Source organism: Botryllus schlosseri, chromosome 13, assembly GCF_051294905.1.
Source record: "Botryllus schlosseri isolate E-star chromosome 13, Bs_hap1, whole genome shotgun sequence".
Taxonomy (NCBI): Eukaryota; Metazoa; Chordata; class Ascidiacea; order Stolidobranchia; family Styelidae; genus Botryllus; species Botryllus schlosseri.
This window is the reverse complement of record NC_137248.1, coordinates 860,128-886,784: the sequence shown is the minus strand read 5'-3', so window position 1 is coordinate 886,784 and position 26,657 is coordinate 860,128. Positions and strand designations below refer to the sequence as shown.

Below are 26,657 nucleotides of genomic sequence, written 5' to 3'. Positions count from 1 at the left end.
GATGTAGTATATCCTTGCACACATGTAAAATAGACATGGCCGAACCCAGCACCTGGGCAAACCTTTGCGGTGGTGAAAGATAGATAATAATAACCGATGCGGAAGAGGGGTCTGGGGGCGGGGGACGGATAGATACTTATAGCCCCCCCCCCCCGGTAAGTCTCGCCCCTCCCCCCCCCCCCCCGTTCGTAGGGCCACCACTGCACTTACTGATCTAGAAGCCTAGATATAGAACGAACGAAAGAGGACCGTGCTACAGGTCGGCAGGTTAGGAATCAGGATAAATAGTCGGCCTGGTGTAATGACCATGGTAGTCGAAACAGCAATAGAAGATAACGGTGGACGAGGTTGATATGTCAGTTCTGGTCAACTTGCGGGCTGACTAGGCTACTGTTCATTCTGCTGAAGCTGGTTACAATTCGACTGGAATGTGGGCACTGGGTATGCTCTACGGTTGCCCGACATATGAGCAATGAGCATGCGACACAATGAAAACGACATTTCAGCATGAGACACATCAGCATGCGTCACTTCAGCATGTGACTGTATAACCCAAAAACTTACCCTAACCTAGAACTTGATCCTGAAATTAACCCTTAATATCGTAAACTAAACCCTAACCAAACCATAAATCCAATCCAACCCTAACCTAACCCGTAATTTAACCCACATGCTCATGTGTCGCATGCCGAAGTGTCGCATGCAGTAATGTCGCATGTTCATTGTTCATACGTCCAGGGACCATGCTCCGACTACTGTTGGAGTCAGCGCGGCTTTACTGTTACACCTAGAAATATATCGATACACCACACACGATAGACGCTGATTGCGGAAGAGACTTTCCAGCACCAAAGTAGTCGTTGTATAAGGCAACGAAATATCATCAATCAAGAGTAATCATTAGCCTACCAATTAACAGGATTCGACATTCGGTTCCAGTCCAAAACAATAGTAGCGCGGGCACGGCATACGTGATGGAGGTTATTGCAGGTGAAGAAGTTATCGAATTTTGCGGCGCGATGACGGTAGCTGTGAGCTTGAGCTTGGCAATGTGTAGCTTCCTCGTCTATTATGTTTAGAACAACACATCTTTTCAGTATAGCGATATGTTGGCGTCGTACAACCTGAACCAGGCCAATTTGGCGCTTTGGCTAGTATTCGTTCAGCAGAATCTGTTTTGTATTTGACTTGAATGTGGAGTGTGGACGCTCGGTATGCTTAGACTGCAAGCGAAATACGCTGATAGTTTGTCATACTTTATAGAGAGATAACAACATAATGATTCATAGCGTAAGTACGTTCTAAATTAATCGGTCCCTATACGACATAGCGAGCGGGATAACTAGTTGAATTCAGCACATAACGGAATAGAATAATTCAGTACCGGTTATAGACCAGACCGTTTTCTAGTCGTGTGTGACGTCACAGAGCCTCAACAAATCCGTTAAAACCGTTTTCGGCATTTCTTCTGTAAGCGCGACATATTCAGGAAAACCATGGACAAGAAAAGTGACCGAAATGTCAGGTTTGAAGACCTCAAGAGGAGGCGATCGCTGTCAGTCGATCTGCATTTACACGCTCCGAAATTAGTTCTGCCGAGGCTATCAGAAAGCAGGTGAGCCACATTCATACCCAAAAAGTGATGCCCGAAAACAGAACCTAACCAGAATTCAGAAACCCAGTACTCGGGATTTCAATCGAATATTTCAGCCGAATCTTTAGCGACTGATCAGCATTTCCTCATTTGTGCGTTTCAATGTAGCCTAGTTATGGCAATGTTTGAGCCAGTCATCGTTAACAATCGTTTTTTTTTTCTCTGTCTGATTTTATATATTCATTCGTTAGCTTAGTTCGGGAGACGCGGTTTTGATTGATTCACGGTGCAAAGCTGTTGTTATAAAACCTACATCCATACGTTGATTCGTACTCCATTTGTGCTTAATACAATATGTCAAGCCTCATTTGGACCAAAGTGTTGTGTTAGATTTGTACCTGTTTTCGTCTAACATCTTTCGGGTGCGAAAGTGAATGCACAGTTGCGCTATGAATGTGCTTGGGTAATGTCATTCGCTGTTCGTTTCTGGGGATGTAATTGGCGGGAGCTCTTAATGACTGACCGCATTTTCCGTGGGCTGCTGTAAGATCTGGTCGGGCTGGGTTCTGCAAATATTCCGCGTCCGGGGACCACCCGACTAATCAGCGATATAGGCCAAAGTTTGTACGGGTTTTCGAGCTAAAATCAGACTGCAATCAACTTCCATTGCTTCGATTTGGTGGGTGTGTTGGAGAAGTGGTTGATTGAGTGATTTCATGGGATATTTTGCAAATTCAGCGTTAAAATTTTTTAACTTGAAATAGTTCACTTTATCGGCGTTTTCATGGTCAATTGTTAATAATTTTATTCTTTCAAACCATCTCAAGATTTCAATGCAATTACAATATGATTTGATGCGGGAGTCGAGCCAAAGTGATGACTGATGACCCTAATTTTTAGTCCACACAACAAGATTTCCGGTAAATGTATCAAAATCAATTTCGGTAAACTAACTTTTATGATTTTTTAAAAGTGTCGTCGTTTCCGGATTCCAAAATATGGAAAGCGTGCATGTATGTTAAAGAACGAACTCGGTCAATAATATCGATATATACTTGCATTGCATGTGTTGCTGGTCACATTTGCGCCGCGGGGCTCAGATTTCAATGACAGGAGTATTCGGCGCATTGAAAGTTTCAGGCCAACACTCGTCGATTATTTTGCGCCAATTGGCGATTCTTCTGGGAGCGTACCCGCGGAGTCCCATGATTGCCGACATTTTATTTATCTTCGTTTTTCCTGGCTAGATGGCTGGCTCCGAAAGGCTGGTCCTGCGGTCTGCACACACTATACTGAAGCATTCCAACGACCTCTAGTGATACGGCGAATAATCCCGTTCTTTCATATAAAGGCTAATTGCGAATGCATTTTGACTCCATTCTGTATCTCTTAATATTGCGGGAGGGTTACCAAAATAATCGCGACTCCAGGCCTAGACGATGTAAAGAAGAGGCATGCACTGCACATTGCAATGTCCCTCAAATTTCAACGTCTACTTCACATCGGAGTCAAAAGCGCACAAGTACAACACACGCGCGTCAACGAAGAACAACTACCATATGATCAGGACGCAATACAAGAAAACGCATTGCTCTATCAAGTATGCCGGACCCCAATTGCGGAACAGCATCTCGCCGGCTATCCGACACTCTCCGAGCATGTCCGCATTCAAGTCTAAATACAAGCAATTACTTCTTAATGAACACTAGCCAGTCTTCAGAATTACCGGACCACGACCTAACATCGACCTCGACCTCGCCCTCCGCCACATGCCACCTCATTTTATCGCTTTCGTCTTGTATTCTCGGCAATACTTTTCATTCAGTGTGCAACTGTGCAATGTGTGCGAGTGCATGCCTCTTCTTTACTTCGCCTAGGCTAAGGTAGGTGTCTGATCAAATGCTACTCCAAGTTGTTTCGACACCTTCCTATCTTTTCATTGTATCGCAGTCTTGTGATGTTTTGAAATGATGAAAATATTAATAAACGGATTGATGGATTGCATAATTGCGCACGCAATGACATAGAATATAGCATTTTAAATGAAGTGGCATGTGCTGTGGTGTCGATATATCAGATCGTGGTCCGGTCATGTCGAGCGCTGACTGCATTCATTCAGTACTCAGCCGTATATCATTTTGGCAGCGATTGTTTTCTAATTCAGTCGATTCTGATTGCAGCAAGCAGTTGTCAGACGCGGAAAACGACAATCAGCCTCGGTTGAGTAAGCCTGCCATCAAATTCAAGGTAAGAAAGATCCGCAGCACCGACAGACCAGGGTTAAACCTACTTTGTTTCCAGAAAGCCAAGCACTATTTGGAGAAGGTCGACGATCAAATGAATCACGACCACCTCAAGAAGCTTGCGAAGATATTCGAGGACACAAGTGAGCTTTTTGGGATGAAGTTTACGCCTAACCCTACCCGGTTGCAAGCGTCACGGTTGTTCTGATGTCGCGAGATGAATTCCGATGAATGTTCCGTAGGCCCAGGTGGATGTCTGATTCCAATGGCTACAAGTCGTTTCAAAGCCTTCCTATCTTTTCATCGTATCGCAGTCTTGTAATGTATTGATCTTATAAAATTGTTCGAATGTAGCCTGCTCTTGGTTCGTGCAATTTGGTTAGATTGTTACCTGATACGGCATACCGAGATCGTCGTTTTATTTCTTGGTTCAGGATGTCGCCCCATCGCGATTGCCAACAACAAGAACACAATTCCATGCGGTTTTATACGTAAATATTCGCATATAATTATAATTGGCACTAACCAGGCGGATTACTAGTACTGCACCTTCAACACCAAACCAATCCAAATTCACACACGCAGTCACACGCAAAGCTGACTTCCAATTACAAGCCATACCTGATAGCAACTGACAGACATAAGAAAATGGTCAATGACATAACAATCGGATTACAGGCCTATTTTATTTGTGGATTGTGGCGGTTAATATCGGAGCAGAAGCGGGAAACTAAACTCGTGACATTAAAACGCCGGTAATTAATTGCAGCTGCGCAACTGCGGCAGTTCATACAGATTACATAAAACGAACATTAAGTATACCTTCAAGTTAGTTGAATTGAACAGTTTCTTCGATAACATAGGCTACCATTCAATAAATTTTGACACGCGCAATATACAAATCGTACTTATTGATATCGCGCCTTTGCAACGAACTGACGGACTGTCAAGAAACCGTCTTTGCTTTCTTCTTCGTTACTTTTAGTGAGCAATCCGTTCTACAAGATCCACGCAATTGTACGAAAGCGACCTTGCATGAGTTCATTGTCGATTGTTACTGACGTTATTGTTTCAGTATAATTACTCGCCATCGTGTCAAAACGAACGCAGTTTGCCCTTGTGCCCATAACCTAACGATAGTAATTGTAAGCCTGTGTCTGACTTAAGCGAAAGATTGTCCGGACTTTCAAGTGCAATTTATACTTTTGTTCCATTCCTGAGCATTTTGGTGGCCGATCAAAGCGGGTGCCCGGGTTATCCTGTGTCCGAGTTAAGCGGGGTCGACTGTATTTCGGTCTAGTTCGGATTTTTATTCGATTTCCAATATTCGGTGAGTTGAGTTATTCTATAATTCTAATCTAATTTTGAAGTGCTGAAAATTTTCCAGCCAGCCCTGATCAGAAACAGGCGTTGCTTAATTGTCCTCAAGTTTATGGCTTTGTTCGGTCGTAAATTGCATAAAATTGCGCTCCTGACGAAGTTAATGCACAAGGCATAACCATCATTTTACTACAGAGTCGGAAGGCGCGGAAGGTCTGACGATGGGCGAGTTCCGGGTGGCTATGAAGAAAACCATCGGTGAGGAAATCGACGACAAAGAACTGGACCTGATGTTCATGAAGGTGAGGAAATATTCTTACGAGAAAGATGTCGGATTTAAGGACGATGACTCTCCACCAGACGTGGACAATGACACTGATTAAGGCGTCAGTAATGTTAATCTAATCCAAGTCTTGCTCTCATTTTATATAATTGCACTCTAATTTCTGTATGGCTAGTATATCTGTTGAGCAGACTTGGACAACTAGATAATTGTAGTTGCTGAATTAGACTGATTTGAGCAAATCGCAAGATATTTAATCTGATATAATTTATGTAATGTCTCTGTGCTTTCATTTTAATTGATTTTATGCAAAGTTTCCCCGCCCATTTGGCCACGATGAACTTTGAGACAATGTGACAAACATAAACATGGCCAAGATATGGCAGGAAATGAACAAACATTTTACAAAGTCCTGATTTTCTATAAGTTTGAAAAATGGTTCTCAAAATTTAGAAAAATGGAGATAAGCTACGTTGATTCCTCATGCGACGATTCAATAATTCATCCATAGTTCTAATTCCAGCCTAATTTGAAAAAAAAACTGTGTAGCTATAATTTTAATTCTAATCTAATTTGGTAAGACTGACAACTTTCTAATGTCCGACTCTGCTTTTCGTGGCAGGTCGACAACGACTGTGACGGAACAGTGGATTGGAACGAATACTTGTCGTACATGTTGCTCGAGTATCAGGAGAAGCAAAATATGGTGTCGCGCGACCACGACGTCCCGTTCACTCGCCCGATGGAGGAGAAACGATCCAACCACATCACGGCCATTCGCAGAATCGCTTTTCTGCAGGTACAGCTGTGGTGCAGCTTCAATCTAACTCGGTGCATTTTTGTATACCAACTCCTGGAATTTCAAACACGTGACTCAAACACTGACTATACTAATATTTTCTGCGTAGAATTCCCACTGCGTTTCTGATTCCAACATTCCAGTAAATCTACTATGTAAATTATGCGTCTATTAGATTATTAGTTATTAGAGATCCACTGCGGCCTAAATATGAGGTATCTCTAAATAAAGGCAGAATTCGGAGAAAAATTAACACCGGCCGTTTTTATTTTTAGTTTGAGACTACATCATATTTAATGTCCCTTTAATGCAGGGGTCACCAACACGCGGCCCGCGGGCCGCATGCGGCCCACGATGTCATATTTTGCGGCCCGCGACTTGATTTGAGATTTCGGGAGAAAGCTAAGAAAACATTTTGCAGATGCTGAAATTGACCTGCAATGGTCGAAATACTGCCAAGACCGAGACGCTTAGAAAACGGCTTAGGGCAGTGGTGCTGACACTGTGGGGCGTGAAAGCATTTGAAGGGGGCGCGGAGCTGCAGTCAACTAAAAATTTTTCGCGCTTCGCGCGATTTACCTCGAGTTCATAGTTATAGTTATTGCTCTGGGTATAGTCCCGAATTCATATTATAGAATTCTGTCATCAACATTCATAACCATCCATGCCAACAAACTATCCGTCGGATTGCTAGCTCTATGGATGCATTTTGTGATGTGACAATAAGGGGGGACGACAATTTTCAGTATCATAAAGCAGGACATGTCTAAAAAGGTTTCAGAACCACTGTCTTAGGGCTTCTTCACAAGATCAAGCTTTACGTGGAGATGGTCTTTCATCTAGTAACGTATCGCTAGCCCCAAAAAGCGTTTCAAGGCATCGTGCACAGCTCAGAGTTCAAAATAAAATGAAATTGATGACGGTGGTAATCTGTTGTATTTTTATTCCTTTAATAAAATATTACTTCTTTTGTGATCACTATGCCCATCGACTATGTTAGGTAACACAGCGTTGTACTGACATAGAGTTTTAAAACGTGGTTGCCTACTTTATATCGATATTGAATTCATGCGGCCCGTGGCCGCTACGAAATTTCAAAAGTGGCCCGTGACCCGTTTTGAGTTGGCGACCCCTGCTTTAATGTTACTAAGGGAACCAAATTAGTTGAATTTGAAATATTGTGGACGCACAAAGAAATGAAGTTTGTGAAGGTCAAGCCTACACGTGAAAAACTTGTAACTCCTGTAAGCACAACATTCTAGTAACATTTAATTAAGTAAAAACATTTTATTCGATTTTACACAATTTCTGTAACTTCGACTTCCCAGCCGTAGTTGAAATTTCAATCTTTGCAGGCCCTATCGACTCGCCAATCGTCCCTACACGCGGCAGATATCGAGGAAGCGAGTCGCTACCTGACGTTGTCCGAAGAAGGAGTCCTTAACGTGTGGAACCTCGACTGGGCCCTGCAAAAAACGATCAATTTGAGACGCGGCACCAGATCAGTCTGGTTCACGGACATGGTCTGCCTCGCGAACTGCAACACGTTCGCCATTTCGGGATCGGATTACGTGATCAATTTCTATTCGTTCTCAAACAACTTTGTGCAAAAGAAGTTCCAGATTAAAAGTGATTAAATCAGATAATTATAGTTGTCTTTGTCTACATAGACTAATTAGAACGAATTACCTCTAATCTAATTCTAATATAGTCTGTACAGTGTTTCTTTACTAAAAGGGTAATTCTAATCTATATTCTAGTTATCTGCTACATGAGAACTGAATAGTGCGTAACGGCTAAGTTTGCTGAACAGATATTCCCGGTCGCATGCCGATGAGGTAGAATAGGATTTGATATGAGCTGTTCATATTTTTCGTTGTGATTCTAATTCTATTATACTTTGGAAAAAATGTCTATATATAATTCTAATTCTATTCTAATTTGAAAAAGCTGAAAGTTTTAATGGTGTCCAACTCCGTTCTTAGAATGAGCTATGACCAGATATGAAATTGATTTTCGAAATTTCATGCCGGTGACGTCATATTTTATGATACGATTGTTGATATACAATGTTCTTTCCAATTCTCTACTAGTTGCTGACGATTACCTCTGACGAATCATTTATAATTAGCTATGATAATAGCTGCGAAATTTCTGTTTCGCAGGTCTGCGTTTTTGCGCCGTCACGATGGACTACTCGTTCCACCAAAGCGATTATCAAAAGTCGGTGCTGCTATGGGGCGACACGGGCGGTAACATATTCATTATTCGCTTCCACGACAATCCGTCCGTGGCCCTCTTCTCCAACTCGAACTTTCCGGACGGCGTGTGCGCCATCGACAAGCTGATGAAAACGCAGTCCGAGCTTTTTCACGTGTTCAAACTGAGAAAGGCGCATGACGGTTGGATCCAACAGGCTCGATACTTCTCGAGCAAAAAAGTGGGTATATTGTAGTTGTACAAGTAGAAATTTTAATCTTTTCCGAATTAGAATGGAATTAGAATTATAGATGCACAGTGCACATGCACAATTTATTGCGAAATAGACTATAATTGTAATTATGGCTACAGTTTTTTTCAAATTAGACTAGAATTAGAATAATATCGACACTGTTTATTCCAAATCAGACTATGATTATAGAATTAGAGCTGTACAGTAGGGGTCTTCAAAAATGACTTGTTAAGTTACCTAATTTAAGCCTACACACCAAACTTGGTTCAATTCCAACCAGTAGCCGCATTGCTACGGGAGAAGAAAGTTTCTATTTATTATATAAAAATAAATAACAAAAAATTTGAATATTTTCTGTTCACCCCATGAAAGTGTTAGGTTATCTGTAGTAACGATGTTCACCAAATTTGGCCGAATTGCAACCAGTGGAAGCGGAGTTATTGCCGTCGAAAAATTTGGATTATGAATATAATAGTATTAACGGTGACCGATTCTTTAAATATTTATTACACTCGTGCCCACCGTAAATACTATTTTATACAAATCCAAATTTTTCGACGGCGGTAACTCCGCTTCCACTTGTTGGAATTGAACCAAATTTGGTGAACATCGTTTCTATAGACAACCTAACACTTGAATGGGGTGAAAAGAAAATTTTCAAATTTTTTGTTATTTATTTTTAAATAATAAATAGTAACTTTCTTTTCATGTAGCAATGCGGATACTGGTTGGAATTGAACCAAATTTGTTGTGTAGACTTAAATTAGGTAACCTTACGATTTTATCAAGTAGCCAGTACGATTTGAGAGAAAAAGTCATTTTTGAAGACCCCTACTGTACAGTGTTCCACATTAGTTTAGAATTACAATTATAGCTACACAGTACACAGTTTATTGCGAAATAGAGTAGAATTGTAATTATGGCTAACAGTTTTTTTCAAGTTAAGTTAGAATTGGAATTATAGCTACACTGTTTACTCCAAGTAAGACTATGATTAGAAGTATAGCTATATAATTTTTTACAAATCAGACTAAAATGAGAATTATTATAGCTACACAGTTTTTACAAATTAGACTAGAATTATAATTAAAGCTTTAGTTTTTTCCAAACTAAATTACAATCAATCAATCAGTTCTCCTGGGACCAGAAATTAGATGAGAATGAAAGGAGAGAGTAGAAACATTTCACTAATTAGATTTGAAGTAGATTACCGGTATTTCGATCTAATTAGTCCAGCTAGATTTAGCTAATTGTCCAAGTCTGGTTATAAACTACTGCTTCATACGCCTAACGATTACGCGTCGCTTCAGGGTCAAGAATGCGTCCTGACGTGTTGCTCATCTTCTGAAAACTCGCTTCTCTTCACCGACATCACGGAATTGACAGACACCAAAAAGCCTGTGACAAGGTAAGAGATTATTGAATAATGTGTTATCCAGGCATTCACCGGTACATTCCCGCTCCATATATATTCCCTCGCGCTAATTATGGAATTTAGACTTCTGGGCAGACTTGCACAAACTACTAACCGAGTTAGTTGACGGTCAACTAACCACCGTTTTTGAGCCGAGCTCTATTTAGTTGCTGGACAATTTGAAAACATATGTTGTCGTTTATGTGAAGTGAATCATGGTGTTCTGTTGTGTGATGTTCTTGCAGCCATTGCGAGATCTGTATGAGACCATAGGCTCCGGCTCCCGTGGTTGGTTATAAAATTAACTGTAGCTGCAGGCTTACAGCAGATGTCTACAATCACAAATTTAGTGTTGGTAAACTATCCCCACAGACAATCGTATTTCCGCGTCTGCAAAAGCATTCTCTGTGTCACGTATGACACCGAATGGAGTCTTATCATCACGGGCGGCAGAGATTGCGACGTTAGAATCTGGAACCCGTTCATAGTCCACAGATCGTTGGCGATCTTGAAAGGCCATCAGGCCGCCGTGACGCAAATACTCGTGAGAAGCTCAGAACGACAGGCGATCAGGTGAGAATTTCTTTCGGTCAAGCAACTGGACTGACAGAATGGGATCATCAGGTCATTGGAATTGGTCAGGGGAGTAAGCAGGCTTGAATCGTTCTGTGTATAGTGAATTTTTGCTTGGTGCCATGACCATTTCTTTCGTCTATCTTTTTGTTGTTGATTTGTTTCGTTAAACCTTATTAACCGACAGCTATGCATTGTGCATCACCGAATCATCGTCCAGCCAAAACACCATTGATACAGCTGACTTGATGAGCGCGGCCTTGCCGAGAGTTGACAACTTGCTTTGAGCGAATAAAAACAGCTGTCTGTCTGCATGAATCAGGGGTTTCCAACCTTTTTTACGCCGTGGCCCCTTTTGAAAATTTTGAAAACATGAATGCGCCATCCTATCTTTTCCGCCCTCAGAAGATACTTAAAAACGGTCTTTTAATTTAAAAAACTGGTTTAAGCAGCAAGAATGATAAAATGAAATAACTGCAACTCACAATAAATAAGATTATAACATGAATTAGCTAGTTTTTGCTCTGGCAAAGTTTTAATTGCGTGTTTGATGGTGGAGGGAAGAAAGTAAACACGAGATCAAGAAGTAGCTTTCCGCTATACCATTCTTTTTTAGATTTTAGTGTAGTATTATAGTGTATAGTAGACTTGGACATGATGAATGTTTTCATATTTTTTCGTGGCATCCAGGTAGAGAGCTCCTATAGTACAAATCTAACTAAATTTGCGATATATTCGCGTGTATACTTGTTAATAAATGCCTCATCATGGCACTCAGGCACCGTCTTGAAATAATTAATTCTCAGTATCAGCAAAGACTCTAATATCCGGATCTGGGAGCTGCGCTACTACACGTGCAAGCAGAATATCAGCTGCCGACAAGTTCGCCTCGGACGGCGACGAATCACGAGCGCTCTGTTCAACGAAAGTAGAGGCGAACTCGTGCTCGGATCGAACAGGTGTCACGAATCGAATTAAACTTGCATTGAAATTGAATTAACATCGAACTTGAAGTAACATTGAACAAGAACTTACATTGAACTTTCATCAAACCTGAACTCACGTAGTTCTTGAATTAACAGACTGGGAATCTTTCGCTCGCAAGGCAGGACGAATGCTCCGGTCTTTGACAGATTCCTTTCCAGTCACGAGAAGTCGGTTTCGTGCGTCTTGTACAACAAACTATTCCACCTGGTGAGTTTGCGATTCGTCCCAACGACCCAGTCTTGACGACGTCGACTGTTCGCTTGAGATCGTGACTGGTAGCGACGACTCGATGGTGTGCATCTGGGACGTGGTGACGGGGCAGAAAACGATGCAGTTTTGCGCAGAGGAGTCGGTAGAGATCACCGCCATGGCGTTCGATCCGACATGGCGTCGTCTAGCAACAGGCAAGACGATTTGAACTAGATTTGAACTAATCTTGATTCTCGAGTTTAACTCTTATTAATTCGCGATTTGATTCACGATTTGAACTCGTTTTGCTTCGCGATTTCATTCTCGATTTACACTCGCTTTGATTCGTGACTTGTGAGTAAGACCATCTCACAGGCATGCGGAACGGCTCCACCTTGATCTGGAACTTCAACAACGGGGCGTGTCTTCGTCGCATAGAGAGCGAGGCCGATCTCGAGATCTCTTCCGTGATTTTCTGCGACCACAAGGTCGTGACTGCCGGCTGGAACAGAAGCCCGATGATTCACGTCGACTCGAAAGCGCACGCTCCGTCTGCCCCGCTCTTTCACAAGCACGAAGACGATATCATGACTTTGGATCATCACAAGTAATGCGTCTACTGACTTTTCTCACTGCCAATGGTGCCGTAAGTCTATTTTAATATATTGACGCTCCGTGGACATATGAGCATTGAACACGTGACGTAACTGGAGGTGGTCAAAGTAGTCACCGTCGCTACTCAAGTAGAAGTAGCGCCGGAAGTTCTACTCAAGTAGAAGTAGGAGTGGTGGTTCACAAGTAAGTAAGTAGGTATTCTACGCTTACTTTTGCCTACAAAGCTGAAAACTGTCAAGTAGAAGTAGAAGTGGTCTAAAATCACAACTACTTACAAAGTAGTTTGAGTAGGCAAAATCTACTTCAAGTACTCTAAAAATTAGAAGTACTTCGTTACTGACCACCTCTGGACGTAACTGTCCCTGGGGAGCGTAGCATCACAATTGAGCAACTAGAAATTAAGAATTATCCAGATCGATTTAGAATTACTGAATTCGCATAAACTGGAAAATTCAATTCAATTCTTAATCAGGATTTACATCAAAATCAAGCACAGTTCATATGAAATGTTTTTTCATTTCCATAAATATGAAGCAGTTCTTGGCTCGTTGCTCGCGATAAAGGTCTCCTGTAGCATTTTCAGAAAACCAGAAATTAGATTGGAATTAAAATTAGAGCATAGAAACATATCAAGGATTAAATTACATTGAGATTAAGGGTAGCTCCCTCTAATCAGTCTAATTAGAAGTCTGCCTGCAATACCTTTATACAACCAAATACTGCAATCTATGCGACACTGGAGCATGCGAGTTAGGGTTTTGGTAAGGGTCAATTTAGTAGTGCGGGTTGTGGTGCGGGCTAGTTTTGGGGTTAATTTGAATTTTAGGATTAGATCTAGGGTTACAAAGTCACTACTGTTTCGACAGCAATGACAACTTGCTCGCTTCCGCGGCATACGACGGCGACATCTTTGTTTGGTCGTTGGAGAAAGGAATCGTGAGCGTCGCCTTCAATATGTACAAGAGCCTCCTGCCCGTGCACGTTGGGACCCCGACCAAAACCTACGTCACTAGTACGGGTCAGTTTTACTTGCGTCGAACTAGAACTTGGATTAAACTTGAACTTCCATTAGCAATAACTTATATTCAACTGGAACTTACTTTAAACTTTAAATTACGTTGAACTATGACTTCAATTTGAATTGAACTAGAAGTTACATTGTAGTAAAACCTGTATTGAGCTCGAACTTGGATTAAACTTGAACTTCCTTGAAGTAATAACTTGCATTGCGCTAGGACTTACATTGAACTTACATTGAACTAGAACTTACATCGAACTTGTGATTGAAATAACTCTAGTAAGAACATTATCTCAATTCAGGTCAACTGGCGTTTAACTTGTCGGATTTCTGGCTACCTACGACGCTGCCGTGGCTGGGGGAAGATCAGTCCTGGCAGAATATCAGCCTGGGTGGGTATCGCAACATGCCTCAGGCTACACACACCTTACCTGCGCCGAGGTTTCGTTGTGAGAGCCACCGCGAGGCTTGGGCGCACACCGTGTCATTCTGATTCTCACTTTAGGCGCTAAAGTGGACTTTGACATTTCGCGCGCTGCGACCGAGGCTCAAAACTCGTTCCAACCGAACATGAAGATCTCATACCGCGCGGTTTATAAAGTATTGTTCTTGCAGGTTAGTGTAAATTACCCCTTAAACCATCGGGGTATCAAACCTACGGAACCGGAAGCGAAATAATTCTACTGTACGACACATTTCTGACAAATGTTGAGATATTTAATAAGAAACATTTCCCAAAAATAATCAAGACTGCAAATGTTTCTGTCGCATGTATGTTTGTATAAATGAGTGTTACCATCGCGTTACCAAATTATTAGTATTTCTAAAAATGCACATTTTTGTAAATATTCCGCGTGCGTTTTATAATTTTTCTAGCGTGCCACGAGCAAAAAGCGTTTTGGAACCACTGATCTACACCATGGAATTGTCAACTTGTCTAATATAATGATACATAGCAAATTCCAACTGATACAAGAGAAGAAATTATTGGAGTTTATATTCCAATGAAAATCAAGGGATATAACATTTGGAATCATTTGACTAGTCCCGCCCGCGAGCGATCAGAAGGTTTGAATCCGGCCCGCGACTCAAGTTGAATTTGAAACCCATGCCCTAAGCTTTGAATATATAAGTAGGCCTAACAGCAATCTTCCGACTTCAAGACACGATCGACTTGTGAGAATTCGGCATCGCTTCTTGCTTCGTGCGCCAAAGGTTGGATCACAGCGTGGTCGGTTCATCCTCGGGGAGGGCTCTTAGGATACTTTGTCGGGACTCAGGTGAGCTGTCTCTATATCTGAAACTTCATTTCAGAACTGTGACTTGTCAGTTTGCATGATTTCTTCCTCCACGTCACGCGTCATTCCTGACGGTCATTCCTAACCGATACCGAGTATTATGCATGTGTATATGCTCTGTATCATATTGTAGCCGTAAATACTCCCTCTCTCTCCTCAGAATAGCGAGATGGTGACCGCCATGGCGACCGACTCCAGAGATCACATCTTCATCACGGGCGACGGAAACGGAAGGATCAAGATCTGGAGGTTGAGAGGATATTGCGACAGCGAGGACGTGACGAGGCATCGAAATTCGCAAAAGTCTAGGGAGGTGGGTCGATTTTGGACAACTAGAAAATTTCCAGCTTTCCCAAATTAGATTAGAATTAGAAATACAGCTGCGCCCTTATTCCCCTAAGATTTACAGAATTCGAAAACAATTGGGAATTGAGTTCAATTCCTCATTAGCAAGAATACAACAATAAACCTGTTCGGGTCTTGTGAAACCAAAGTTGATACTCCTAGGCACGAGGTCGGCAAATGTCTGTATACAGTGTACACCAAGCTTAGCTCTTTTCGTACTATAAGTCTGCAGTAGCATTTTCAGGAAAGCAGATATTATATTGGAATTAAAGTGAGAGCATATAGAAACATTTCATAAATAAGATTATAATCCAATTACCCGCATCACCCGTTATCAGACAACTAGAATTATTTATAGTTTCCCAACTCTTACTCGATTTATTCATTCAGGAAACATCGGGCCTCCCAACTGACTTCGTCCCCACGCGTCGGTTCCTGCCCAAGTCTACGGCCCCGGAGCTGCAGTGCTCGTTCAGGGGCCACACGCGCGCGATCACGTCGATCGCTTTCATCGACGGGTTCGGTCTGATGGCGTCAGGGTGCGTGGATTGCAGCGTCCGGCTCTGGTCGCTGGACGGCCGGTACGTCGGTACGTTCGGGCAGAGCCGTGCTTGGAACGTGCGCACAGCTCATGAGGTGACATGAAGTTTGTTATGATAGACGAAAGTCCTGTTAAAACCGCTGAATAAATGTGACTCTTAGGTTTCGTTCGAAGGAAATCCGAATTCGATTTTTGCTATCCTATCGACAACGCTCCCTTGGAAATATTCCAGCTATCTCACGGCCCCCTACAACCTGACATGACAAAAAGTTGCTTTGTTTATTACTCACACTAACGACGTTAGTTATGGATTTTGTAGGTTAATATAATTCATAGATATCACGTCACAACTCTGTAGACAGAGCTCTCAGGACATCTAAACTAGGGTTGCCATATTTAGATATCCGTGAAGGAGCACACGTTTGACAAGCAACATTAACAGACATTAAAACTGGATATCTCTAAGAAAATTGGTGATCGGTTGTAGGTTGATAAAATAAATATAAAAAAGGTCATTTTTCCGAATCTGCACCTAGAAACCGTTTCTCGCGTCTAATTTAGGTCTGGTTGACCTTTTTGAGTCAACCTTCGCATCATTTACTATTACATTACAACCTATGGGTTACTCGCCTAACAAGCAGCGTCATAAAAAGGGCGAATTCCAAAAAAAGAGAACAATTCGGTTTTCTTGAAAAAAGAGGACATATGGCATCCCTATGTAACCAGCCCCTCAGAAAATGTTGAGAGCCGCTGGCCTAGATCGCGTAAATAAGAGGCACGATCATTGGATGAAAAGTAATAAGTGTGACAAAAATAAATACGGCACGTGTAGGTAGTCGAGGTCGATATTTCAGATCGTATTCCAGTCATCTTGAGGGCCGTTTAGACTTCGTTACCTGGGAAGCCGGAGAAACAGAAAAATGAACTTTCAGCTTTCGGCGCACCCCCCATCTATGCCTGAAGACATCCGCAGAGTGGCGTCCGCCAACACTTTCCTCACCGTGAAAGGAGGTTACGACGAGAGATGGAAAAGAGTTAAAGACGTCTCCGCGTTTTTTACAAAACCCTCGAGAAATCTGTCCAGGAAATCGACCGCAGCGGACAGGGCGACCCTCATGCAGAACAGGCTCGCGGAGATGAACGTCTCTAAGGTAGGTGATGCGTTATAGGTGCTCCGGCACCTTGACATCAGACTTTAACATGATTTTTACAACTAGCGTCCGCAACTATAACTAAACACATTGGCCTGATTAAATTAAATTCCGAAGCAACATTCGTTTTCACGTGCACATCAGTACAAATTAGAAATGCGATGGGTTTCCACCCCAAAACCCGCTCCTGGCTACGCCACTGTTAGTAGTGACGGCCCTGAGCTAGAAATGGTTACAATAACATCATACTCAGGACCGTAACTGCCGCACCCCAAACCCCACAATTGGGGGGGGGCGAGCTCGATGGGGGCCCAAAATTATTTCGTGAATTAACATCAATTATAGAGTATTTTTGAAAATTTATGCAGATGTTTCAAAAAATTTTCGCGCCCTGCGCGATTTCTGGTTGCCAAATATCTTGATTATTGGGGTACTCTTCACCCAAGAAAAAATACGCAAGATTTATAGAAATGGGCATATCGGCGTTGGCCATTACCGCGCCATGACGCACTAAGATATAAAGTTTTTGGTAATGTAACATGCGACTCCAAGAAGTGCGCCAGAACGATCGGCAGCGAGAAAACCTTTGCCGAAAAGTACTGCGCTTATGCCGACACATAAGTTTAATTGTCCATAGGCGCCTAAATGACTGGCGCCACATGTTCCTGTCTTGGCAATCTGAACCTCACAAGACAAATACCATCCCGCACGGGAAAATTATATGCCAATTAAGGAATACCAATTTAAAATCGTGTGCGTGTTATAGTTTAGTAGGTTTATGCGATTCTACATTTTTTGATATTGCGGAGGTCACGAAATAACATCATGTAACAAAGTCATACCACTGGGTTCGCCCACCCGAAGATGTTTAATTATTATGTACGGGCCTTACAGTTTCAAGACACCTCACTCAGCTCTACCGGTAAATCTGATTACGCGAGCAGGGAGGACAAGAAATTGATAGCAATATATATGCAATTCCCGATTTTATTATGAATCATTGAAAATTTTCGCGCCTCGCGCGTGCTCACTAAATAGTACAACTAGTTTCGTGGTAAAAGCGGACAACGTGATGGAGAGGGAAGAGTCGGTTTATCACCCTGTTGGAGCCCAAGACCCAAGTTTTTTTGGGCCTGACGAAGTGCTGTTTCGTTCCTTCCTACAGGTATATGCCCGGATATGTTTAATTATTATTATTGAGTGGTCCTACATTTTCGAACACACCGCTCTACCGGTAAATCTTAATACGTGAGCAGGGATAGGATAAAAATTGATAGCAATATACATGCAATTCTCGATCATATTGACCGATTCTATCATTAATTATACATTTTTTCGCGCTACGTTCGGCTATAGACGAAACAATGTTACTCACACTTAACCTAGGTGCTAAGTAGCCGAAATAGCGTAGAGCCTAGGGGGGTCTGGGGAGCGAAGCCCCCAGAAGTCCGGTTATCACCCTATGGGGGGCCCAAGACCAACGTTTTGGGGGGGGGGGGGACTGACGAAGTGCTGTTACGGCCCTGAATAGGCATACCTCAGAGCACCGGCATCACGATTCACCGATTCACGACAAATGACGCACGTGTTTTCTAGTTGTTTGGCAGCATTTTTTTTTTTTTAATGTGCTACTATAACTACAAATACTAAAAAGGACACGTGCACCTGCATAAGTCTGTCTGGCATAAAATACCTAATTACCTAACGCATGATCTCGCGTCATTCTATCTCATTTACAAGTGGAATAGACGCATTATTCTCTTAACATCTTGAGTTATTCATTTATAACCACTATACCCCGAACGTTTGATTTATACTTCTAGTATATTGAGCAATGTCTGTGGACTGAATCTCACAAACTAAACATCCAGTTATGTAGCCGGACCAGGCATACCTATTGCCGTTAGCCATTCGTACTGCTACAGGAACGCAGGCAAGTCCCTGCAGCATTACACGAGATCATTCAATCACCAATTACGTGGAATTGCAGGAATCGGAAGCCGCTCGAGTCTCGCAGAGGGAAAGCGTTTCGGTTTTTCTGCGCGATATCCCGCACGGAGTCCGGCGAGGCACCACCAATGCCAATAAGGTATGGCAGTGACATCGAATCGGCATACTTGCACGACTTGCAATTATAGCTGCGCAAAAAGTCGAGTTCCTGAGTGATTCAATTCTGAATCGTATATTAACTCGTAACTCGCACGTTGTATTACATTATCACATGTTCGATAATATCTCATGGTGGGTCACACAGTGCAGCATTGAGGTAAAGGTGGGTCGCGAACTGAAAAAGGTTGAAGCACTGGCATACAGCATCTAAATAAGAGGCATGCACAATGCAAATTGCACACTGAATTAAAGAAAGGATAACATGAAAGTAAGCGACAAAAATGAAAGTTCAAATATGTTGCAAAACACAAATCAAATAGGCTACATCACATTCGAGATTATCTGGTATTTTTCGACCATACTTATTTCATTGCACTTTGTAACAATGCTGTGGGCTGATCGCGACTCCGCAGATATGTCACTCCCAATAACCTGCCCAGCTTTGTAAGACATGATTCGTTTGTTGCGATACGACCATGGTTTTGAGATGATTATACGTCACTTTTACGTCTGAAATTGTCGCAACACCACGCGAAACATCCTCGCAATAGCACGGTGTCGGAGATTGTACCTATTTGCAGTGTCATTCGTCACAGGCCAAATCTGCTTATTTGTAGTAATTTTCAACTTCCTACTTTTTACACCGCCTAATCCCAGACTAGTGTGTGATTTCAAAGACACCTTGTTATCTTTTCATTGTATAGAAATTCTGGTGTTTTGAAATGACGAATTTGTTAGTAATAAACGGGACTGAAGTAGTGCTAGGCTACTTCTCATTGTTATTGGTAATTGAGTAGAAATTCACGGTCTTTGATTTCGTCTGATCGTTTCTGACCTTGCCACTCTCTCTCAGTTAGTGGAAGAAAACTTTCTGAAAAAGCTGAAATACGGCATCACGAGCTCGATCCTGGGAAATTTCAACTACAAGCCGAAGAAGCGACACCGCGAATTCAGACTAGAGAAGAAGATCAGGTGATTCGCTTGGGGACGATCAATGAATAAGCTAACTGATTCATACATTTAAGAATAATAGCAATTGAGGGTTTAATGAATTGGGTCTCGATTTTTTGGTGACTCGACTCAACTTGAGGCGATTTGTGTATTGACAAGACTTATATTCGAGTCATTGCGCATGACTCGATTAAGTCATATGACTCGAGACTCGAAGTTAACTTGGTTTTTGTTGTATTTATTTCTAATTCGAAATAGGTCGTTCTAATTCAAATCTAACTTGAAAAAAAAACGTGCACGTATCATTCTGATTCTGATCTATTTTGAAAAACATGAGACTTGCCAATTCGTCAACTCTAGACTAGGGTTACCATATTTCAGCCACCAAAATTCCGGACACTCTTTAGCGCCCACTAGTGGATTAATGTACTAGTGGATCAAAATGACAAAGCTTTGCTCAATGCTCATAGATCAGAGGTGGTCACGATCCGATTCAGAAGTATGTGGCTGTGTGTTGTGGAACCGGGACCGAAAGCACATGTTTTCAGCCCCCTCCTGCCCAACTGAACAATGATTTTGAGCCCACACTATGGGGTAATCGATGCAACTTTTAGGGGGTGTGCTTGCTATATGAATCTGGTTTCTATACATGCATCTAGTGTTGGGATCAAGTCACTACCTTCGAGTCACGAGTCATTTCGAGTCATTGCATATTTTGACTCGAGTCAAGTCAAGTCACTCGATTTTTGGAGGTGACTCGAGTCAAGTCGAGTCAAGTCAAGTCAAGTCAAGTCACGAGTCAAGTCACGATTCAAGTCAAGTTACCTTTTCGAAGTATTAGGCATGATTACGCCATTGCATTTTGCTAGCTGTCTGATATACAGATTGAGTGGTCATTGATTTTGAACCGATGAACGAATATAGAGTTTAATATACACGCTGTATCGCTCACATATACGTAGAACTGCTGAACTACCTAAGTAATTGCATGGACTAAGTTTATAGTTACCAGCCAAAATAGAGAATAGAGAAACGAATTGATAAGATGCAATACATTACCCATTTTTAAATTGATATGGTATAATTCGATTATTCAATTATATTCTAATTCCATTTCAATAAAGCAAGAGGTTTGGTTAAGGTACGAACAGAGAACAGAAATACACATTTTGCTATTAAATTACTTTACTATACTAGTTTACGACAACGTACGCTGTAAGCTTCGATCACTTCGTTTGCGGTCAATTTATTTGTGAGAGAACAATGGAGGCTCAGTAAAACGCACGATCATTGAATGATTGGTCGCTCTCACCGGGTTACACCTGCATTTCGCGAACAATCCGAACATATGCAAGATACAGTGATTTTTATCGACACCGATTACTTGATGACTTGAAATTGACTCGTGAATTTTGCTCCGAGTCACGAGTCAATCCACATTTCTGATACACCGAGTCAAGTCAAGTCAAGTCATTTTAGCAAAGTGACTCGAGTCAAGTCAAGTCATACGAAAAAGGTGACTCGAGTCTGACTCGAGTCAAGTCATGACTCGAGTCATCCCAACACTGGCATCTGGTCGTTAAATTATTTGAATGAATTCTGTCAATAATATTGGTCGTTCCATATATTGCTATATAGATACTACTCCCCTCCCACATGATCAGAGTTTGCGGTAGAGCTGGTGGAGGATGATGAGTTCGAAAAAAACAGGGAGCGTAATTGCACATCGTTAAGTCATGTTCATGTCCTACCGATAATATTGCTTATCAGCCTTATGCCCGTGCGCACCACGGAGCTTTAAAAACACCCCGCATCCAGTGGTTTCCAAACTTTTATGGTCGCGACTCCATCTCCAATTTGAAAATGTTCCGTGGCCCAGATCAAAATTTGACGAGCTGCTTACTAAAAGAAGTCAGCACCTTTGCCCAGACTTACTCACGGGGTATTTTGGAAGCTGATTCCGTTCAACATATTCGCAAACCCCAGAATAAAGGCAAACGACCTCCCGTTTGGAACCACTATCTTTGAATAAAGCATTTAAACAGCCTTAACGATCTCTAGGAATATATCGTTCTCCTATAATTGCGATTACGATGAGGCTTATTCCGGTAAATGAAGGTTGCTTTTAGTTATATTTTATTGCAGTTTTTGCGAGGGTGATAGTCTCCATATTAAAATCAATAAATGTGATAGTATATAGCGCACAGCGCGAAGAAAAACATCATGCATCAGCATAAATATTCCCAAAAAATATTGTTTTATGCTGACTTACGAAAAATTATGTGCCTCAAAATTCCGGACATTTGGCATATTTTAGAAATTCCTCCCGGACATTAGTTTGAACAGTGAAATGCCGGACATGTCCGGTAAATTCCGGACGTATGTCAACCCTACTCTAGACCCGAGCAACATCTCTTTTCAGTTGGCACAACGACCACGTGTCCGTCTACAACTCTCTGCGTTTCGTCAACCTGGACGACGTGACCCAACCCCCGGTTCCCGAGCTGATCAGAGAACGAGTCTCGCAGCATCGGTCGGCCAACACGGACGGAAGCAATTCGTGGAGAAGCTTTAAGCAAGAGAGAAGTTCGATCCCGAGAAGTCCGAGTTCGATAAAGCATCCGGGAAGGCTTTTTTCGACTGCGCAAATGTCGAGGAATTTTAATCCGACAGCACGGGACTCTATTCGGTTGCCTACTATCGTGCGGTGATATACGATTGTGATATAATGTCACTCCGTTCGGGCGATTTTGACCGGCGTACGTTGTCCGGACTCTGAAATATGCTTTCGATCTTTTGATGATGGCATGTGGAAATACATCGGGTTCAGCTTCAGATAAGACATGAAGCGATTGTATATCTGGCTGGCATATCTGGATAGGCAGTTTAACAAACGGTTTATCGCCGCATCATAAACTCGCAACCAACAGAAGCACAACCGATCTAGTTACTCGGCGATCAGCTAAATATGAGTAGTTCTAGTTTGGCATCTTAAAAATAACTTTAGTTGTAGAACAACTAGTATAGCCAACGCTTGTCGTTGTTTGACGTGAATGGTGACAGCAGTGTTTTGTTGTGAGATGTTCTTGCAGCCATTATTGTTCTATTGCATTATTCTCTCTCTATCTAATAGTTTCCTTCAACGCCGAGGTCGATTCGCCAGATCGTAGTCAGGTAATGTTGAATGGTGACTAACGCAGGCGCCGACGAGAATGAACCCGACCACTCCCGCCCCGGCGCGTAAAACACACGAGACGCCGAAGGCAATCACGAAAAAGTGTTGACATTTGACATAGTAAGCTAAACTTGCCAGCAATCGCTTGGCACCCGTCCTCGCTCAATTGTTTCAAAGCTGCCTTTGCAAACGTGAGGTCCCGGGCTCGAGACCCGCGGACTGTCCTCTGAAAATGGCCCAAAAGACTAGGCGGCTGTGACAAGCTGACGCCGCGAAACCGATATAAACGCATACATGGCACATCTTCAAATCTGCTCACAGGTGCGACTCGAAATGGGGGAGAAGCAGGCTGTGATTACCCAACACCCCATAACAAAGCAAAAACTTGTACAGCACTCTGCTGCATCTGACCGACGGTCTCCGTAGCCACATGGTTACAATGCCGCTCTCGAAGTGAGAGGTCGTGGGTTCGAATCCCACAGGCTGTCCGCAAGATCCCAAGTGAAGAATAAGTCGAATGTAATGTGTCAGTCAGTCATCATGACTGACAGATAGAGAACCCTGATCGATATAGAGACCGTATGAATCCCTTGAATCGATCGCAATAAACTAGCACCAAACTGAGTCATATGAAGCACATCTAACCGTACTTCCATACACTTAATATTCGAAGAGAACCGTAACAGCATAGCATGGTGACTTAATGTCCTAACCTCCGTGTCACTGAACTTGATTGTAATAAGACGAACGACCACTATCTATCCGTACTCATATACTCTGGATTCCAAATCCATAAGCGAAAAGACATTAAGTAGTATATGACAAGTCTCATGATAAGGCGACCTTCCATGCGCTGTACTTCCACACTTCTACATAACACATTCGCATTTCCCGCCACAGTTTATTCGATTAGAGCGCACAATTCATGTCATGATTGCGACAAGAAGCAGGATAGTTAGTGATGACACGACGTAACATCGTCCAAAATCAGTTACATTACTGAAAAGATAGATCTCCATGCGTTGGCAGAGCGCACATCGATACTGCACGGTCAACTTACTGGCAGTCCACATTCGGAACAAATGAAGTTGGCAAATTTTCCACTCACGCAGAAACGGTTTGGTCAAACACTATTAAAATTCTCTGATAAGGTACCTGAAATCGATACGACAAAATCACCGGGAAAAACCACCCCACGGCACCCACAAAGCGAGCTCACGCTGATCTCATTTCGAAAGCAAAAAATCTGATATATACACGAAAAACGGTTTCATCCACAATTGAAACATCATGTTACTAAGTTACTACGTCATGCTGTGAAGACGCCCCCGTCCCTAACGCTGATAGCCGAACTCGGATGCGTCGTCGGCCGAGATATCCCCGTACCTCCAGAGGTTGAGCTGTTAGAAGAATGTCAGAAGTCACGTTTCCAGCACTTTCAAACAGACTTGGGCAACTAACTAACATGAAAATCTTACAAAAACTACATTTTTTTCAATTTGAAAAATGAATCTCAAATTTTGAAAAATGGATACAAGCTACTTTGATTCCCCGCGACCAATTCCGCTTTAACTTACGTGAGCCTTCTTTGCCTTGTTCTGCTCCTCCACGTACTCGCCCACCATTTTGGACAGTCTCTTCTCTCGTCTTTTGCTCACCGTGCACAGGCCTTCCGATACCAGCTTCTTGCCAACGTCCAAGCGATCGTCCTGAACAAAGCAATTCAAGAGAATGAAAACCTTTATGACTAACTTTACACTCCAGGAAAAATTCATAGGTGCTGGTCGTAAACATTTTGTTTGCATACATCAATATTTTAAACACAGTAAACTATGGCTAGTATATGTACTGAGAGAATAGCATAGTTGTCTAATTACGTCACGACAAAATTCTTTCCATATTTTGAATTCGTTGACGGTATCTACTCAACGTTCGCTCCTGGTAAGAGTCAGTCAAAACGCTTAGAATAGAATAACTTGGGCAATATAAAAATATTGCATGTTGCTTTTTTTAAGTTTTGTACTTTCAGAATGTTATGTATCTTATAGCCCTGTACTGATCAGGTCATCTTATTATTAATTGCAAATCATTAGTTTTCAATTCCTGTTTTATCTTAAAATACTTCTTTAATGGCCACACGCAATGTATGCCGAGTTCCAGTTCGAATCGTGCATTTAGCACTGGCACGTCAAAGAAGCATATTGGACCTAAAAACAAACCTGTCGCAGCAAAGTTACGTGCTCCACTCCCGCGTCTGTGTACTCGTTGTTGAGCAGGAACTTAGAGTTGGCCGTCAGCTCGCACAGAAGTTGGAAGGCGTCGTAACGATAGTCCTCCTGAAATTGTAGAAGAGGAAGACCGTGGGAAAAGACAGTTGCAAATAACAACAATAACAATGGAACAATACAAAATTTTTAAGAATATACTTATAACACTGGTCAACACATATTTTTAGGCAGACAAAGTAAGAGTGGTTTTGGGGGTTCTGAAGGGCGCTGATTCCGAATATGGCATTAGTTTTTTCAAATTGGCTCTTGTTGTGGAGATAACCCATTGTGCTATTTTGACCAAAATCCCCCATTTTCACGGTATTGACTAGATAAAAAATAGGCTTAGTCGTACTATAAAGTTTAGAAATTCAATCTACTTGTTATTTTTACACACAGAAGAACATTTTAAATCAAAATACAGCAACAGCACTATATTTATCATAGCTACAGACTTTCACGGACATCATGTACATAAATAAACTCCAGTCATGTGTATATAAGTATTTACCTAGATACTCAAATTAATTCCATTAATTCCATCAGTTTTTCGTCAACCACCTATCATAAATTTGAAATAATCAGTTGGAATGCAATATTACTGATATATTTTAAATCGAAATTGTTTTTTGTACGATTTTCGCCTGTAAGCTATTTGGTGCAGTTTCTCGAAAGGTTCCGGAAATGGTCTGACATAATACGTGCAATGGTTCATCTCATCTGCCCTGGTATATTCCGTTTGTTGTTCTGATGTCTTGGTAGAGCCTCTTCCCTTGCTAATCAACAAGATGATAAGGAAATATACCAAGATGACTGAACAGGAAGTGAGCTTTTATGCTCATGTTTGTGCTCAGATGTTCCATATGCAGATACGAATTTTTGGACCAAGTGTTTGTCGTTGGGTGCTTTGTGATCATCTAAAAAATTATACGATTTTCTTCCTACCAAGTGAAATATTCAAGGGTAAATATAGCAATTTTGGGCTTTTTTAGGGCTATAAATATCTTCTGACAGAGAGCCAATCTGACAAAACTAATGTGATATTCGTAATCAGCAACCTCAAAAACCCCAGAAACGGCTCAGATGTTCTGCCTAAAATTTATTTTTCATTTTGTTGACCAGTGTAATTATTCATTTTCAATATCTCTTCCTCTAAAAGCCTTGCTAATTCTTCATCTACAATATTCTGTGATTGGATAGGAATAACAATTTGACTATATTACTGGTCCTTTATAAGTTTACTTCAATCTCGGCATTTTAACCGGCTTGCACTGGCGGGTTTTTCCGTCGTGCTACACTTTTCAAAACTGTAAAACACGACCTCAATGACATG

The 26,657-nt window shown here is 41.9% G+C and overlaps 2 protein-coding genes across 3 annotated transcripts in view; one reads left to right on the top strand and one right to left on the bottom strand.

The window, feature by feature from the left end:
* The first annotated feature begins 965 nt into the window (after window positions 1-965).
* LOC145454509 (cilia- and flagella-associated protein 337-like) lies at window positions 966-22,737 on the top strand. Of its 2 annotated transcripts, XM_080332497.1 has the most exons (24): window positions 966-990; window positions 1,490-1,615; window positions 3,775-3,841; window positions 3,896-3,980; window positions 5,353-5,459; window positions 6,063-6,239; window positions 7,595-7,868; window positions 8,405-8,679; window positions 10,002-10,099; window positions 10,478-10,678; window positions 11,485-11,637; window positions 11,761-11,872; window positions 11,931-12,069; window positions 12,230-12,461; window positions 13,336-13,487; window positions 13,790-13,879; window positions 13,993-14,102; window positions 14,651-14,767; window positions 14,946-15,098; window positions 15,521-15,766; window positions 16,604-16,822; window positions 18,813-18,911; window positions 19,785-19,903; window positions 22,305-22,737. In XM_080332497.1, exons 2-24 carry the CDS (start codon window positions 1,497-1,499, stop codon window positions 22,591-22,593), a joined length of 3,633 nt encoding a protein of 1,210 aa, XP_080188623.1. In that variant the 5' UTR covers window positions 966-990; window positions 1,490-1,496; the 3' UTR covers window positions 22,594-22,737. The 2 variants fall into 2 exon arrangements, with proteins under 2 accessions (XP_080188623.1, XP_080188624.1); XM_080332498.1 differs by lacking the exons at window positions 966-990; window positions 18,813-18,911; window positions 19,785-19,903; window positions 22,305-22,737 and having other exon boundaries at window positions 1,073-1,615; window positions 16,558-16,773.
* A 1,201-nt stretch (window positions 22,738-23,938) lies between these two features.
* The window catches only part of LOC145454511 (staphylococcal nuclease domain-containing protein 1-like), a 35,671-nt gene continuing 32,952 nt past the window's right edge, over window positions 23,939-26,657 (bottom strand). The window contains exons 19-21 of the mRNA XM_080332500.1: window positions 25,277-25,393; window positions 24,635-24,766; window positions 23,939-24,457 (exon numbers count right to left, since the gene is read on the bottom strand). Of these exons, the coding sequence (XP_080188626.1) occupies window positions 24,392-24,457; window positions 24,635-24,766; window positions 25,277-25,393 (315 nt within the window). The 3' untranslated portion in view covers window positions 23,939-24,391. The remainder of the gene's footprint in view (window positions 24,458-24,634; window positions 24,767-25,276; window positions 25,394-26,657) is intronic.

Excerpts from the sequence above, each read along its gene's own strand:
- LOC145454509 (XM_080332497.1), top strand. The coding sequence starts at position 1,497 with ATGGACAAGAAAAGTGACCGAAATGTCAGGTTTGAAGACCTCAAGAGG. Across the intron at positions 7,869-8,404 it reads AAAGAAGTTCCAGATTAAAA|GTCTGCGTTTTTGCGCCGTC; the intron begins GTGATTAAATCA and ends TCTGTTTCGCAG. Across the intron at positions 19,904-22,304 it reads AGACTAGAGAAGAAGATCAG|TTGGCACAACGACCACGTGT; the intron begins GTGATTCGCTTG and ends ATCTCTTTTCAG.